Source organism: Tetrao urogallus (genome assembly GCF_951394365.1).
Source record: "Tetrao urogallus genome assembly, chromosome: 5".
NCBI lineage: Eukaryota > Metazoa > Chordata > Aves > Galliformes > Phasianidae > Tetrao > Tetrao urogallus.
This window is the reverse complement of record NC_136818.1, coordinates 26,030,453-26,047,663: the sequence shown is the minus strand read 5'-3', so window position 1 is coordinate 26,047,663 and position 17,211 is coordinate 26,030,453. Positions and strand designations below refer to the sequence as shown.

Sequence of the window (17,211 nt, the reverse complement as noted above, 5' to 3'; positions counted from 1 at the left end):
TTCAGTGTCACTGCAGACACCGAGCATGACAGAATTCTGCTGCTGCTCCTCCTGAATTCAGATTTATCAGGTCATGTTGTATCTGTTTTTACTGCATTTTTTAAATGGCCTCAGAAGGCAAAAAGGGCAGCTCAGCTCTGCTACCACTGCCAGGAGGTCACAGACCCCAGAGCTGAGTTCTTAAATAGCACTTCCAGGAGTGCTTACTTCCCCAACCAAGCAGTGCTTTCACCTTCATGCTGCTCAGCGACAACTCATCAGGAATTCAGACTTTCTGCTGCAAGCACTGACAAGTCCAGCAAAACTTTCCAGAGATGTCCCAACCACCCAGGAAATACAGCCTGTGTCATCAGAGGCTGCCATCACTCACTGGTCAGCTCGTAAATTAGCAAGGCAATAGGACGTCTGGAACACGGCGAGGAGATGAGCATCTCCATCTCAGCTTGGGCACTGAGGAGGGGGTGAGATGAACAAAGTGATGATGTGGTTATACCAGTGCAGGAAATACTTCCACAAAGAGAGCTGGGAATTGCTAATGGACCCGGCAGCAGCTTCCATAATTTTGTAAGATGTAATTGCTCTTGGATTTTCGGTGGTTTAAACAACAATAAAAGAGAGCAAAGCCTGTTTTTTTTTGCCAAAAATGCTTTTCCTTACACTTAGGGAGATTTGCTGCTAAAGTTCACAAGACAGCTGTTATCAGAAAGCTCTAAATTCACATCACCGATTGAAAAGCTCTTAAAAATAGACTGAGGAGCAACTTTAGATCAAGGTTAGCAAAGAGCATCGTAGGGCAGCAGATTTTTTTCCCCCCTAATGTTTCTCTGAGTACCTGTGCGTAGTGGCGGTGACGCACAGACCAATCCAACTCTCCAGGTACCAGCAGTTCCAAGCCACATTCATCTTCCACATCACGTCCTTCACCAGCAGCATTAACTACCCTACAGCTCCAAGTACCTCGCAGCCCTCCAAAGCTTCTTTTTCCTGACTGAGAACCACTTCCTAGAAGGAATATCAAGCCAAGGACAGCAAAACAACAGTTTACCTGCAATGCAACAGCTTTGTATGCAATAGAGGTAGCGACTAGAAAGCCCCAAGAGCTGCACGCAAAGGTCCTGTAGCTCTCCTCAAGAAAATCAAATTGCTGACAAACTGAAGACCATTTTTCTTACTTCATTCAGAAATGCATATTTCTCAGCTCTTCAATATTTATGTTATTGATCTACTCAAAACATAAGCAATTTAGGTTGTTCTCATTTTTCAAGGGCTTACATGCCTGGGAATGCCAGTGGTGCTGACTGCTGCACGTCAGATGGATGCCATAGGCAGGAAGATGCCAGTATCCAAAACTGAAGCTGGAAAGCAGCAAATCAGATGCTGCTTAAGGTCTGTGAGAGGCCCTTTGTCATCCAAGCACATTTCAAATTATTATTATTATTTTTTTAAATAAACAAGGGATCAAATCCACTTCCTGTATCAATGCTCCAGCTCCAACCTGCAGTCCAGCATGCCTTGTGCTGCAGCTGTTCCACTGAAACAGAAGCCCAGGCTAGAACACAGCTCTCAAACATACTTCTCTTCTGCTTCTTTGTTCACAGCAGCCTTATCTGCTTATCTATTATCTCATGTCAGTGGTTGATAGTTCCTTCAGATTTGTCTGTTTCTTTTGCCTCTGTGATAGTTAAGTTTGGATCAAAGCTGCTGGCCTTTGCCACAGTGAAAATCTGTATGATAAGCAGCAAAAATTAAAGATATTTATATAAATGCAATCGAGAAGTGGAGGGAAGTATTTATACGACTTGCCCTGTAATGTTTAATCTGAATCTGGGCAAAATTGCTCTCCTCCAGTTAGGTTATCCAGATAAAACCAGTACAAAAAAAAAAAAAAAAACTAACAAAAGGGCACAAAAAAGGCCACAAAAAGCACAAAAAAGTAAAGGAAGAGAGGCATGATTTTGGGGGGCTAGATCCTATTTCTGCTTTCAGTGGTTAAAAAATGATTTTGGAAATCCTGAGGGAAGCACCCATTGCTCAATAGACATCAAGGGAGTTCAATGAAACCCCACTATTAATATTTAAATATCTACCTATAGAAAATAGTCTTTCTCCTCTGTACACAAAGCGTAAGCAAGAACATTCAGCACACAGAAAGGATAGAACAAAGCCCTCAAAGCTACCCAGAACTACATCTAGGCAACTTGCTCACAAAGAAAAGAATGAAACACATAGTCATGCCCCAATGCATTGCATTGATTCGAGCCCAGAGGTCCAAACAAAACCTTGTATTTCAAGTGTCTAAGTGAGAAAGAGAACACGTTATCACTCCCATGAGTGCTATGCCATAAAGAGAAGGGCAAGCCACCTTAATGAATTTTTGTTCACCGTACACAAACAAGCAATAGAAAAAACAACTTTGCCATCAAGATGAGTTAACCAAAAGTCTCTTTTTCTGCCAGGCTCAGTACATTCTGTCCTACAAAAAAGGAAACTTGCATCCTCAGAGGTAAAGGCTCTGGCTAGGCTAAAAATGGAAGCAGAATCAGGAGGCTTAAGTACAACCTCATTCTTCCCTGTTGAAAACTTATCTTCTGTTAGTGCAGAGAAAGAGGAAGGAGATGAAAAGGGACAACATCCTGATTTTAAAATAAGCTCACATCAACTGAGGTACACTGTCATATGATGTACTATATTGCATTACATGACTTCTGTAAGGACCAGTGCACATAACATGCATGCTGAGTAAGGGCCAGATAAATAAAAGTGTAGCTCTTTCTCAGACATCTGAGATAAGACAGAGAGCTGCTATCGGTGCCCAAGCCTTGAAGATGAAATACTTTAAAATAGATTTCCTTTAATTTGAGAGAAGACTTACAAAAGCCTCAGTGCTTCACTTGACCTCAAAGCCATCAAACAAGCTACACACTTACAGAGCAACCTGAAAGCTATTAAGAAGAAAGTGGAACCTCCTCAGCAGATCTTCTACCTGCGTCCACACCAGGAAACAGTGCATCCCCAAAAAGCAGTGATTGTTCAAAGGCTGGTCAAAAAACAACTCAGGATTTAATTATGAAGCCAAAACAGAACCTTAATCTTTATATACTTATGCAGAAAGCAATTTCTGTTTAAATCTGTTTTTTATTTATTTATTTTGCTCAAAGGCCCTCAAAGTTGCAGAATAATGCAGAATAGATTCCAGAGGTTTCTTCCAATAGATTCTACTTTTTGCTCCGATCAGAACCACCTGCTAAGTCAGTTTCAGGTCAGGTCAGGTCCAATAGCTGCACCCACAGTCCTACTCAGTTCAGCTCTGGGCATCTCAAAGATGGTGAAACCGCAAATTCTTCCATCATCTTGGCTACCTTGAAAAGAACTCTTATGTCAAAGGATAAGGGAGAATCTTTTTTTTTTTTTTTAATTTTTTTTTTTTTTTTTTATAAGATCCAAACTTGCTTAAACTGTTTGTTATTATTATCCTGGCTTCTTAGATCTTTCACATTTTGTCTACTTACTCCCACATACTGGAGGTGGTGCAAGGTGCTGCCATGCAACCTTTGTTCACGTGTAATTAACTTTATTCTTACTAGTTTAAAAAAAAAAAAAAAAAAAAAGAAAAGAAAAAAGGAAAATGAGGAACTACAGAACTTGAACTTTTGCAGAATCTGTAATACCAAACAACAGCACTTTGAGGTCTTTAAGGGAGTGAGAAAAAATATCCAGATGGAAAGTTAGCTTCCTTTACAAACAGAGAGGTAGACTGGAGTCTGAGCATCCATATGTGGGTCTCACTCCAGAGAGAAGGCTGGAGACATAGGAGGGTTCAGTGCTCCAACTCTGGGAACAATCCAATGCACTACGGAATGTGAAGACTGGTCTTTTCCAGGGTATAAGAGAGTATGGGAAAAAAAAAAAAAAGGGTCTTTACTACAGCAACAGAAAGGAAGGATGCAGTTTCAGCTTTCAAGAAAGAATGGTGAGGAAGCCTTCCAGCCAAAGAAACTCTACAAAAGATTGATTTCACTCTATAGAATAAAACCAGAATGGACTAGGATCAACACAGGCTTTAGTCTATCACAAGCCATTGCAGGGAGAAAAGACAACATAATAGTTTCTACTACATAAAGAAAATAGATGCTTTGGGAAAAAGAGAGAAGACAGCAACACATGAAGCAAAAGCGGACTTGAATTCAAAACAAAGTGGACTTGAATTCAAGAAAACAAAGCCCTGAAACAAAAATTAGCACAAGATTTTCTGAAGAAATTAGACAATATCAACAGCAGTGAGTTGACACCAGTGCCCTCTTTACAAACTATTTCCTTTACTGTAAGCGAAGAGATTAAATATGGGTTTGATACAGTTTGAAGCAAAGAGCCTTTGGCAGACAAAACAATCCAGAGCATTTTGCTGAAGAATGCAGCGTTCTGCACTTGCAGCATGACAAATCACATGGCAAGGAGAGAACAGAGATAAAACCATTCCATCCCAGCATTTCCCTGCTGGAAGATCATCACAGCACAGGCTGTGATAACTGATGCTTATTTTTCCTGTCCATAGCTTCCCTTCAAAAGAACTCACAATCAAAGAAAATTCTATCCCAGTACATCAGTGTTACATGCACAATTACAATGTTTGCTAGGTATAGCTTCGTATTCACAATGTTCTGCTGCAGAAGTCACAAGTACTCTGCTTATGTAACTAAAACAAAACTACCCATTTGAAGCATTTGCTTTACCTCTTCTTTTTAAAAGAAAAGAACAGTTTTCCTGGTTATCCATTTTCTTTTGCCCTGGGGGAGGTGATCTCAGCAACATATTCAAGGTGCAATGCCCTGCTCTGCAGCAGCCAACTGGAACAACATCCTTATTTTGTATTTCATGCGGTCACCTGACGTGATTTGGGATGCAGTGCTTCATTCATGTTTGCTCTCAGAGTTCTGTCTAGACAAGTGGTCTCAAACACCTCTGTACAGCACTCCCAGGGGGCTCATACACATCACAAGCATTTAAAGCCACCCACCAAGGGCCCAGGGTTGGAAAAGCACTCAATAGATTTTTCCCCGTGGGTTCAAACTCCCTGATGTTCTCTTCCCTTACATCCTGGTTCGGAAGACTACGCAACAGTAAGCAAGGTCTCTATGATTTATTTTGCTGGTGGCAAAATCTGAAATGTATCTGTTAAGTAAGCCACAGAGCAGTGATGTTAGTAGGGCTGTTAACGGGGAGTTTCTAAAGCAGAGGAAGGCACACAGGAATTTGGGGATGACTGCATTCTGACAACTCAATCTCACTTTCTCACGCTGTATTAAAAACTACTGTTGGAGGCAACTGCTCATCATATTTAAAGAATTCAACACAGAAATCCAGCCTAGATCTCCTCATAAACAAAGGCAGAATGCAGCTCTGAGAAGAAGGAAATGTCTAGCAGTCTTCTGTATGGCAGATTGGATGACGCAGAAAGCAATATGGGAAAGGTTCACCCCATGCAAACCGAATTCAAGGGAGCTGCAGTTGTATGGAGCACAACTGGCAGATTCAGTCTCATGCCTGGCAAAACCAACAGCTCCATAAGCACTCTTCCAAGGAAAAGCTCAAGGAGGTGCCAGCAGTGGGCTACAGGTTAGCATCTGATATATTCTCACAGAGCTCTGCAGGGAAGGTGATATCCCGCTTCAGCCAGTGACTGTAATCTCTAGCAAATGCATATATGTATATATTTTTAAATACATATCAACACTAGCACTTCACTGAAGATCTATATCTCCCTCTGCTGAACAGAAAAAGGGAACAGCAGCCTTGATGGGATCTGCCAACAGGGTTTTTAACCTTTGTATTCAACAGATTCCCTATGGCTTGAAGTTACAGACGACATTTGCCAGGGTATGGATAATGGTCTTTATGCACCAGGGACATTTTTTATTGACTTGTCTAAAGCTTTTGACACAGCAGACCATAAAGCGTCCACTAAGTAACTTGTATCATATTAAGGAGAGAAGGAGGAGACCTAGAGCATTAGAGATCTTAATCTGTTGAGAAAAAGAGCTGAGGAGGGAAGGGGAGCAAAACAGATTTCTCTTGAACTCCTTTGAAACTATGACCTTTATGGCTTTAAAGAACTGCAGAGATTTCTCATAGGAGCAAGGAATAGAAGGTCTGTAAGCAATTCAAAGTTTTTCATCTACCAGATTGCTGGAAAAAAAACCAAAAGATTCAGTACAGATAAGGCAGATGTATCAAAACAAAACTAATGAAGACAATAGCAGACCTGTAGAAAAGCTACTGTTCAGACTCTTGATCCAACTCTAGTTCTTGACAGTGAGCATGTATGACTATATCCACTAACGTACATGCTTCAATGTCCATAAATGACTTTCATGACACCCAGAATATGTGAAGAGAAGTCATTTAATAGTGAGAAGTGCCCCAATCCACACCGTCATTTAGATACAAGTCTGAAGATCTGAACTGTCTCAGGAGCACCAGAAGTCTAATTTATATAAAGACTGCTGGCTACATCCATCACAGCCATCAGTACCACCTCATTTGCTGAGCAGATCTCTCCTGATTCAAGATACTTGCTGCACACAACATTTGACCTTAGTGCAAACCAAAGATCTTGTTACTGATTGCCTCAAAGCACCACAAGTCATGGAGCAGTGATGGAGGTGGTAGTCAGGCTCACAGAGACCACAAGCTCCAAGACAACAAGTTCATGCAGGTAAGGGACTGAGACATTTTGAAAGATATATATGAAAAGGATCCCTAAGATTTTATGAGTATGTCTATGGAGCGACAGCGTTAGGGTTTCTGTTGCATCAGCAAATATCACAGAAGAACCAAACAACCAAACCAAACAAGCTTCACATCAACCAAAGTGGCTCTAGGAAAAGAGCAGGCTGCTGCAATAGGCATTACAATGCACAACTGAGGACATAGGTTTGTCAAATTTCAGTCAAACCTGATGTGGGCCCAGCACTATATGGTGGCTGACTAGCCTGAGGAGACAAAATCCTCCTCCTACTTGGTTTGGGAGTTGGTGATTTGACTCATCATCTAAATGGCCATCAAAGTAGATTCCAGTCTAGGTGGAAGAGATGATAGATGATATTGTCATAATCACTAATACTCAAGCTTCAGATAGGAGTGCTTCAATCAAAATCCTGAAGATACTGTAGATAATACAGATGAGGAAATAAGTATGGAAAAAGTACATGACGATACATAGGTGTCCAGTATGGAAAAGAGGCAATCTAGATAGACAGACAATGAAATGACCCATGAAGGAAGGATAACTGGATTTGTACATACATCTACAGCCTTTCCTTTTGTCACCAGCTTGAGATGCAAGTGGCTAACAGTTCCTCTTTAGACAAGCTCCTTTCCATCTAGCCCCAAGCATTCTGAAACTCTCCTCTTACAAAACATGTACAATCTTCACATGTTCAGCTACTATGACATGGAGCCTTCTACAAAACAGATCACACTGCATTTGTAGGTTGCAGATTTTTTCCTAAGCAACATGACAATTTTCACCAGTTTGTATGGAAAAAGTACTCCATGTTGTTTAAGTCTAAATGCATACCGTACCCAAATAAAAGCAGTTTGAAAAGGAGGTGAAACAGTGAGGCACTAGAGAAGATGTCATTCTAATAGTAATTCCATTAAATCAAACTACCAGAAAAAACTTCAGCTTTGAAAACTGATGTTGAAGCAGATTCAACTCTTAGGAATACAGCAAAAAATCCTAGCAAGAGCACTTTGGCATTTGGAGGAAAAGATGAATCTCAGAGCGGCCTGTTCTATTCTTCAATTTCAAGGCTTATTTCAATTTTAATTTGAAGTCTGTAGTGTTGACTAAATAACTTCTGCACCAGTTTTAAGACAAAATGTTGAGGAAAAGAATATTTAAGCAAACAATTAGAGAGCTCATTTCTGCTAACATCAGATTTATCCTTTTCTCCAGAAAATCAAATGGAGCTTCTCAAGTTCATTTTATTCATTTACTTGTCACTGAAGTGTGACGATCTCTTGGATAGTTTGGTACCTCCCAGTAGGTCTCTGTAGTGCTATTTGCTATGTATCTCAAGTGCTTCACCCAGTGAATCTGAGTATACACACAGACTTTTTTGTGTAAATATAGTTAAATAAGCTTTTAAGTCCTGAAATTTGTACATACAACATCTCCTACATGCCTGTGAATGATTTTTTTTTTTGTCCCAGTCTGATCTGAAGGCACTGCACGATGCCTGGCTGACCCAGCATCTCTCTGTTGGTCCCACACAGGCAGGTCCGTTTACACACAGCACTGGTTTAAATAACACTGTGTGGCTGCAATTCCTCCATTTCTCAGTTATGAACAGGTGCAGATCCACCATAAATGTCTGAAATCTGAGCCAGAAAGACAGTCTTTGGCCAGGCATCAGGACAGAAGGCACAGTCTGATACTTCACTTCATAAATGCTGGAATGTAATATAAAGAGGGATCACTTTTAAATCAAACCTTCAAGACAGTGCTCTAAACTAAACAATCTTACTAAGCTCAGTGCTTCCCCCAGAATATGTACTGTCAGTACAGACATACAATTACTACCACTGGCCAAAACCACAGAATCACAGGAGCTGGAAAGGACCAAAAGAGATAGTTGAGTCCAACCCCCTGCTAAAGCAGGTATGCTACAACAGATCTCACAGGCAGGCATCCAGCCAGGCCTTCAATATCTCCATAGAAGGAGACTCCACAACCTCTATGTGCAATCTGCCCAGTGCTCCATCGCCCTGACTGTAAAGGAGTTCTTCCACATGTCAGAATAGAACTTCCTGCGTTCAAGTTTTAGGCCACTGCTCCTTGTACCACCACTACACATCACTGTGAAGAGCCTGGCCTCATCCATTCGACTCCCACATTGATCAGATCCCCTCTCAGTCTTCTTTTCCACAGGCTGAATAGACCCAGGCTGCTCAGCCTTTCCTCGTATGCAAGATGCTCCAGGCCCTTCATCATCTTTGTGCCCCTCCATTGAACTCCTTCTAGGAGATCCATCTCTCTTGTGAACTGGGGAGCGCAGAACTGGATAGAATCTAAATGTGATATCATCAAGACAGAGTAGGGGGGAGGATCACCTCCCTCAGTCTGTTGGCCACAATATTTTTAATACACCCCAGAAACCCATTGGCCTTCTTGGCCACAAATACACACTGCTGGCTCGTGGCCAACCTGCTGTTCACCAGAACACCCAGGTTCTTCTTCATAGAGCTCCTCTCCAGCAGGTCATTCCCTAACCTGCACTGATGCATGCGGTTATTCCTCCACAGGTACAAGATTCTACATTTGCTCTTGTTAAACCTTGTCAGGTCCCTCCCTGCCCAACTCACCAGTCTGCCCAGATCTTGTTGAATGGCAGCACAGTCTTCAGATGTATCAGCCAATCCTCCCAGCAAATTTGCTGAGGGTGGACTCTATCCTTTCAACCAGATCGCTGATGAAGATACTGAACAAGACCAAAGCCAGCACTGACCTTTGGGAACACTGCTAGTTACACCTCCAGCCAGTCTCCGTGCCACTGATGATCACTGTCTGACCTCTGCCAGTCAGCCAGTGCTCAGTGCACCTCACCACCCACTCACCTATCCCACATTTTCTAAGTTTCATAACAAGGATGTTACGGGAGGCCACATCAAACACAGATTCCTTCTTTCAAAGTACCCTTAGAAGACTAAAGAAGGGCTGCAGATGCTTTCCTAGGCTGCAAGAAATGAAACACGTGCCATGGTTTCTGGAATTAGTTTAGTTTAAGCCATACGATGTCAAGCATGCATTTGAAAAAGCATGGCCTTGTCCCCATCTTTCCCTGGCAATAGCCTCAGAGATTATGGACTAGAAAAAACTCACTGAATACTCATAAAAAGGTAAGATACCCTGCAGGTCCAGCTCAACAGAATTTACAGGCAAGTCCTGGACTGCTGCACACTGCACCAGTTCCATAAAGGCTGAATTCTGAGCGTTGCTGTGAACTTTATCTGCATGCTTCAAAGAAATGCCTAACTTTAGCCTATGCCTTTGAATACCGAGCTCAATTCACAAACTAAAGGCAATCTTGTAGCTTAAGCTCAAAGAAGTTGCTTAACTCCACCCTAAACATATCACGTTTTCACATGGATAGATCCTTTCTGAGTCATTGCTGGCGTTCAGTAGAGCAAAGTACTTAACCCAGGAGAATCTATTAAGGTAAGACCTTGCTTTCAGCTGGAAAACATTAATTCTCTTCCAAAAAGGCACGCTGCCTTCTTGGTCATTAATATCACATCATTCTTCTGAGGTGAGTGACAAGGCAGGCAAGTCACCCAGATCTCAGGCAGCATGAAAGGCTGGCTCTACAGAAAGATATTTGGAAAAGAGAAATCACTCCTCCAGTTAGTGCAGCAAGAAAATCAATATTTCACTAGACAAAGATGGTCTTCAATGTAGTCCTGCTTAGGCATCAGGTACATTAGCAAAATTGAATGATGCTCACTAAAAAAACGACACGTGATCTTGAACTCTAAGTGCATAATGGCTGTGCAGAGAATTAAAGAGGTGGCGATACGGTTGGAAAAAATCAAAACAAAGCTGTTGACATAGCAACAGGAGTCCTTTTTCAAGTTGTATGCTGTGAATCAGAATCATTAGTTTTGCGGCCTTTCAACAAGGAACGAAAGGCTGTGGCATTCAAAGCCAGAGAGTGATGCCACTCTGTAATGCTGAAGATGGTGCAAGAAAAACATTTTAAATAGCATGCAAAACCTGCTGGGCAAGGGCAAAGTCATCTGGGAAGGACAGGCAGTTTCTTGGGAAGTGCTCTTGCTCAGCAGCATTGTATAAGTAGAGAAGGGAATAAGGAAAAGAGACAGAATGGGCAAGGAATACGTGGACAGGAACAAGTGGAGAAGCGTGAGCATAGGGAAGAGACTCCCCCAACCTAGACAACCTCAACCTCTGAGGGTGTAGTTTTATGTAAGCATTAATGCCAACACAATGAGTGCTGCCCTATGCTTTTCTGGGTCAGTTCACCTGAATCCACACTGTCAACAGTTTGTGACAACGCAGTGAGATCTGACTGAGGTTGAAACTAACCCACCAAAATGTTAAGCTCTGAATATGATGCAGATGTGCCACTGTACTTCTGTCTACAAATACTCATCAGCTGCTTCCACTTGTTTGTACAACTCCCGGGAAGCAGGTAGTCTGCCTTGCAGCTGTGCAGCACTGAGGAGCCCCTCTCATCCCTAACTCAACCTGCCACGTTTATGGGTCCTGCATGGCGAAAAACTACATGAAAGAAGATTATGAATCTAGTGCAAGAACTCAGGAATTCGAAGTTTTGATGATCTGATCTTCCCATAATATATGGGAAATAAAAGGTCAGCAGTAGCTGCTGACGGTATTACAGCATGCTGTGAATAAAGCATAGTTACTATCAATAGCTGTACTTAGCTCACTGGAGATGGTAGACAAGCTGATCTCACCCAGACTGCAGAACTTGGACTTTCGAGCTGCCAACTGCATGCATTTGCAGCCCATTTTTATTTTTTTTCCCCTAAAAGCAAGGAAACAGTACTGCTCGAAAATATATAGGTTGAGAGCATCAGTGCTGTTGCTGAAGCAGAACAATAACAACTTTGGCCATGATCTATACGGCTAATTTCAGGATAAAGACCCATCTATTTTTAAAAAGAGGAAAAGACCACAAAATTACCTAATTTTATATTCGTCAGTGATTACAGTTTATACTGCACAATGTTTCAACTCAGTAAGCATGCAAATAGAATATTTTATTAAAGTAGCAGACAGGAGGAATCTTTTCTTCTTTATGTGCCCTCTCCACTGCAATGGATTTTATCAGGTTGCAGTCTGATGTGATAGCTTTCTTCTTACCTGAAGGGCCTGACAAATTTTAAGACAATTATTTCCTAAACCACTTATTCCTCTGTTTTAGACTCTACTTCCAGTTTATTGCTTGTTTGTTTTGTTTTAAGCCACAAAAATGGTCATCTGAAAGCTTTCGGACTAAAGAGTCCAGAAAAGAAACATGTATCATCCATATAAGATGGGAATCCTGGGATCTGTAATAGCAACTAAACTAGTTTTCTGCAGCATCTACTCAAAGCCAAGCCAGTACTTCACTCTAAAGGAAGACACTTCATACGGAGATAAAGCACGAATGCTTGAGCACAGCTACATCCAACCCAAACATCACAGCTACTGCTTGCATTACCACTATTCCCAGTTACTTGTGGGTTGACTGAAGCACAGAAGAAATCCAAGATACAATAAATTCCAATCCTAGCCCTTCTCAGATGACGATGTTCAAGGCTGAAACTTCCCCTGCTGCCAATAAAGGGCAGGGATCTTCTGAGGAACTCAGCATGGGGAAGTGGATGACAACGTCCACAGGCTGCTGCCTCGGCTCACATCATTCGTACCATGAAAATTAGCAAGCATTCAGACATTTTAGAGAAATAGGAAGGGAGATGCTTCAAAAATTGAAGAAAGCGTGCAATTACAAAGTGAATCTCTCTCTGAATATTTTACCCATAGCATCAGTGGTAAAGGTAAGCAAAGAGTCAACATTTTACTAACAAATGAGAAGGGATACATAAATAAGAGATACGGCAGGGAGGATCTTAAGATAGCCATTCTGTTTTTTGCAGAGAACATAAAGCAGGGACCAGCACAGAGATTCAAGGAGATGCTGATCTGTCTGAAGTATCTGATGAGGAAAAACTACTTCAAAGAGACATTCTGAACAGACGGACGCAAGTGGACACAATGCTTTTGGCAAAGGTAGAGGAAAACATTTCATTCATCAAGATGCAGAAGAACAAGGCCTTACTAAAAAGGATTTCAGCTGTGGGGAGGGTTGAAGATTGAGCCTCAAGAGAAAATAAAGGGAAATAATAATTGGAAAAACAAAATGTGTGACAAAGACTAAGCGAAACCCCAGACTTACAGTCAGAACTGCAATACTTAAGCAAGGCTACCAACTTGCAACCTATCCCATGTATGGAGAAAGGGAGAATGGAAGGTGTATATAGTAATTTAATAGTTCAACCAATCCACATCATCCTTTTATATTTCAAACATTAGGTTCTTTTTCCACCAACCATTTCATCAATTGCTTCTCTCCTCAAGCTTCAAGCTGTAAGGATATATACACACATACAAGCACACAAACATAGCATCAGATTCCACCAAACCAACACTATGAAGGATATACAGGAGCAGCACTTCTGCTTAAACGCTGCACCCAATTCTGTTGCGTGGGCAACGTTAGGAAATCAGGGCTCCTTTATCATTGGATCAATCACTGGAAATGTAATTGACATGAATTATCAAAACTGAAACTCCTCTGAGCACCTAAGCAAGTCAACACAAAGACAAGCCCACTTCCTAAAACTGCCCATTATACTCCTTAGCGAGTCAATGTTTTGTAGTACTCACCTTTATTCCTGTGATGGCAAACAGGAACGTGCACATCCCCATGCCTTTTCTTTTTAAACACTGCTTAAGGAAATCAGCTTTTCTCTTTCTTTATTAATGTTATTGCCCACATGACAAACACACTATTCACAAGTTACACTTTTTTTTTTTTTTTTTTTTTTTTTTACGATAGACTCAGTGAAATTAGTAAACAAGATCAGTTGAAATTGATGGAGAAGAAAAAACTGCTTCTGTCATAACACATTAAGCAGGAGAGTGCCTACTTTCATACTCACTATAGAGTAAAATAAACTAATTTCTCTGCTCTGAATTTTTAATTTTAGAAATAAAACCAGCTTTTAAGATCCCTCTTTTTTGGTTAGTTTCACATGGCATTTTTTCACTTGTATTTATTGCTGAAAGATCAATTAAAATTCTTTTGTGGGAAATCATTCCCATCAGTACAATTAGTCCACATAATTGCTCCCGCAACCACCATTAAATATCCATTTTACTTTTTATTTAGACTTAATTACCAAGCTCCAAGAAGATGCTTGGTAACTGATGGTTAAGATGCTTTTACTTTTTACGAAAATCATCTTCTGCCTTCCTCCTATGCATTCTTCCATACCACAAATACTGTTTGACCCTCAGCTATCTCAAAAAAGTACACGTAGTCTTATGAAGCTTCCAGTTAACCCCTATTGTCCACTAATGCCTCTTTCCCCACCTAACTTGCTGAAGACAAGCGTGGTTTTAGTTTGGCATGAATTGTGGCCTGATAGATATAGACTCACAATTTGTCTTCATCCCATGTGCCCCTACAGCTCCAAAAACCTCTATAGATTTATCTGTGCCTTATTCTCTCCTCTGCCTTTCAGGTGGAAAAGAATCCCTGCCACTGATTTATCAGGAAGAATTCTGCTTCATGGTGCTGTTACATATCTATTTTAATCAGTAGCTGATCCATTTGGAGCTAGTGCTCTCATCATTCCCTAGAGCCTTTCACAGATAGCCCCTTTCATTCAAATACTGCTAGTAGGTATTGTAATTCAATTCTATTCTTGCATGTAATTCACTAACCTTCAGCAAGATGCCTGTCAAGCAAGTCAATATTTTACACTCCAACTTGAATCCATTTTTTGCAGTGTATCAAAATGCAAATGAATTTTTTCCTCCTAAGAGTCAATTCTGAGTAGAACCAGTCTGGAAATTGGAACACCTAAAGAAAATGGCAAACTAGCTGTTGCAAGAATGCGATCAACATATCTCCCGAAATCCAGAGATCGCAAGTGTCATCAGAACATCTAGTTACAAGCACATTAAAACTCCCTGAGGAGAAAGGAAATGCAGAGTTGGTTAAACATTTATAGGTACCTCAAAGTTTCAATTGCTGCATGCATAGCACAATGCAGTTTCCTCCTGAAGTGATACCCACTCTGCTTTTAAGACTTTGTGCAGACACCAAAACTTATTTAATCCAAGTGAATAGAAGTCTCATCGTGCCTTTCCCAGTGACATCAAGAAATCCCCAAAACCATGCTTTACTAACTTAGGAAAACATCAGCCCATGCACAGGGATCATAGCTGCTGCTATGGGAAACATGCACAGCCACTGTTCTACAGCACGCCTCAGGTAAAACCAGTTGAAACTCCCAGTATGGTTTTCTACTATTCATAAGAAATGCTGTAAATTTGAAAGAACAACTATCACCATGTTAACACGTTAACCTTGCTTCAAGACTCACAAAGCTACGATCTGCTTGGTTGCCTTAGCTATCTCAATAAACACATTGTGCCTCTCACTTCCATGAGCTTTTTTCTCTGATCCACAGGCAAATTAAAAAGTCAAGCTGCAGGAAGGAGTTGACGCTCGGGTATCATGATGCCTTCTGGGTGACTGCACATTTGAAAAGCCTTACTCAGAGGCATTTTAACTGCAGAGATACTGCACTGCTAAGAACAGCAGCCAACCTTAAGAAAGAAGCAGCTTAAAGGAAAGAAGAAACAATATCTCTTTGCTCAAAGATTCTTTCACCTACCTGCACAGCCAAAGGCTAGGTGGTATCTAGAAGAGGGGCTGAATTTGACACAACACACGTTTGCCTTGGCTTCAATGCTTGCTACGGAGTTGTCCAAATTGGTAGACCACAGCTTCACTAGAGAAACAGAAAAAGAATTAGTAAGCAAAAACTCCCAACTCCATCTGAAAAGTATAGAATCTCATTCATTATTAAGATTATGAACAACCTCATTTGCCAAGCTGTTAACAATTAGAAATGATCAGCTTCTAACTGATGGCTACTGAGCCTGATAACTTTCCCAGCTACATCAACACTCTACTCATCCCCATACACTCAGGAGATGTGGAAGGCACACATCCCACACATGACATCACACAAGTGATGGGTGCGAACAGATGACTCACTGTTACGTTATAATCTCAACGTTTAAGATCACTGGACTGCAGATCCTTTAACCAGGAGTGTTTAAACCCCTTTTGTTCTTTGTTCCTTTGTTCCTTCTTCTGTACATCCTGAGATGTACAGAACTCCATGCTCCAAGGCAGAACTGCTTTGCACTTAATAAATGCACCTAATTGTATGCTTAAACACAAGTGAGTAAGAACAACTTGTTTTATTCTCAAGAAACTGGCACAGACAGAAAAGAAATCAGTATGCTAGCTTCCTATGATGATATATTTCCTTGGTACAAAGAACTCTACTGTTTCTCAACACTGCTGTGTGAACACTGATTAAACTATGTTGTACAGAACAAGCTCTTCCCCAAAAGTACTACAGTGCTTCACAGGAAGATCAACAGAGAACACCAGTGGCTTTTCAAAATTTAGCTTTTTCCTCTCTCTACAAAAACTTCAAGCATCGTTTAACGTTCAAGATGAAGATAAGTGCTCCCCACGTGGTCAGTCCACAGAATGGTTTGAGTTCGAAAGCATCTTTAAAGATCCTCTAGTTCCAATGCCATTGCCGTGGATAGGGCTGTCACCCATCAGATCAGATTGCCCGGAGCCCTGTCCAACCTGGCCTGGAGCACCTCCAGGGATAGGGCACCCAGGCACCCACGCTTTTCTGGGCAGCCTGTAACAGCACCGCTCCTGTGAAGAATTTCTTTCTCGTATCTAACTTCCACCTACCCTCTTTTAGTTTAAAGCCCATTAATCACCGTCTAATTCCTACAAAAAGTCCCTCCCTAGCTTCCCAGTGGATTCCCCTTTTATGTACTGGAAGGCCACAATGAGGTCACCCTGGAGCCCTCCCTTCTCCTAGCTAAACAAGCCCGACTCCCTCAACCGTTCTCCACAGGAAAGGTGCTTCAGTCCTCTGAGCATCTTTGTGGCCCCTCTCTGGTTTTGCTCCAACAGCTCTGCAGCCTTCTTGTGCTGGGGGCCCCAGGCCTGGACACAGTACTCCAGATGGAACAGGGCAGAGCAGAAGGGGACGGTCACCTCACTCACACTGACTGATGACCACGCTGCTTTTGGTGGAGTTGAAGATAGTTGGAAAATGTACACCATTGGCACAGGTACAGATGCCCTGCACACAGCATACAAACATCAGCAAGGTTAATTTAAGTCTACAGCAAGTTGTGCTGTACTTGAGCATCACAAACTGTGTTCTGAGGCAGAGCAAGCTAAAGCTAAGAAGCTGAGCGTGTAGGAGATACACAGAGGCTCAAACCCTGTAACAGCTCCAAGAGCTGGTTAGGCTTATTCAGATCTGTGGCCATCTCTGCCATCTTTT

The 17,211-nt window shown here is 41.5% G+C and overlaps 1 protein-coding gene across 1 annotated transcript in view; it reads right to left on the bottom strand.

Moving 5' to 3' along the window:
* COP1 (COP1 E3 ubiquitin ligase) overlaps positions 1-17,211 on the bottom strand; it is a gene marked incomplete at both ends in the record, with an annotated part of 126,374 nt that overhangs the window by 37,628 nt on the left and 71,535 nt on the right. The window contains one exon of the mRNA XM_079535863.1: positions 15,493-15,609. Within this exon, the coding sequence (XP_079391989.1) occupies positions 15,493-15,609 (117 nt within the window). The remainder of the gene's footprint in view (positions 1-15,492; positions 15,610-17,211) is intronic.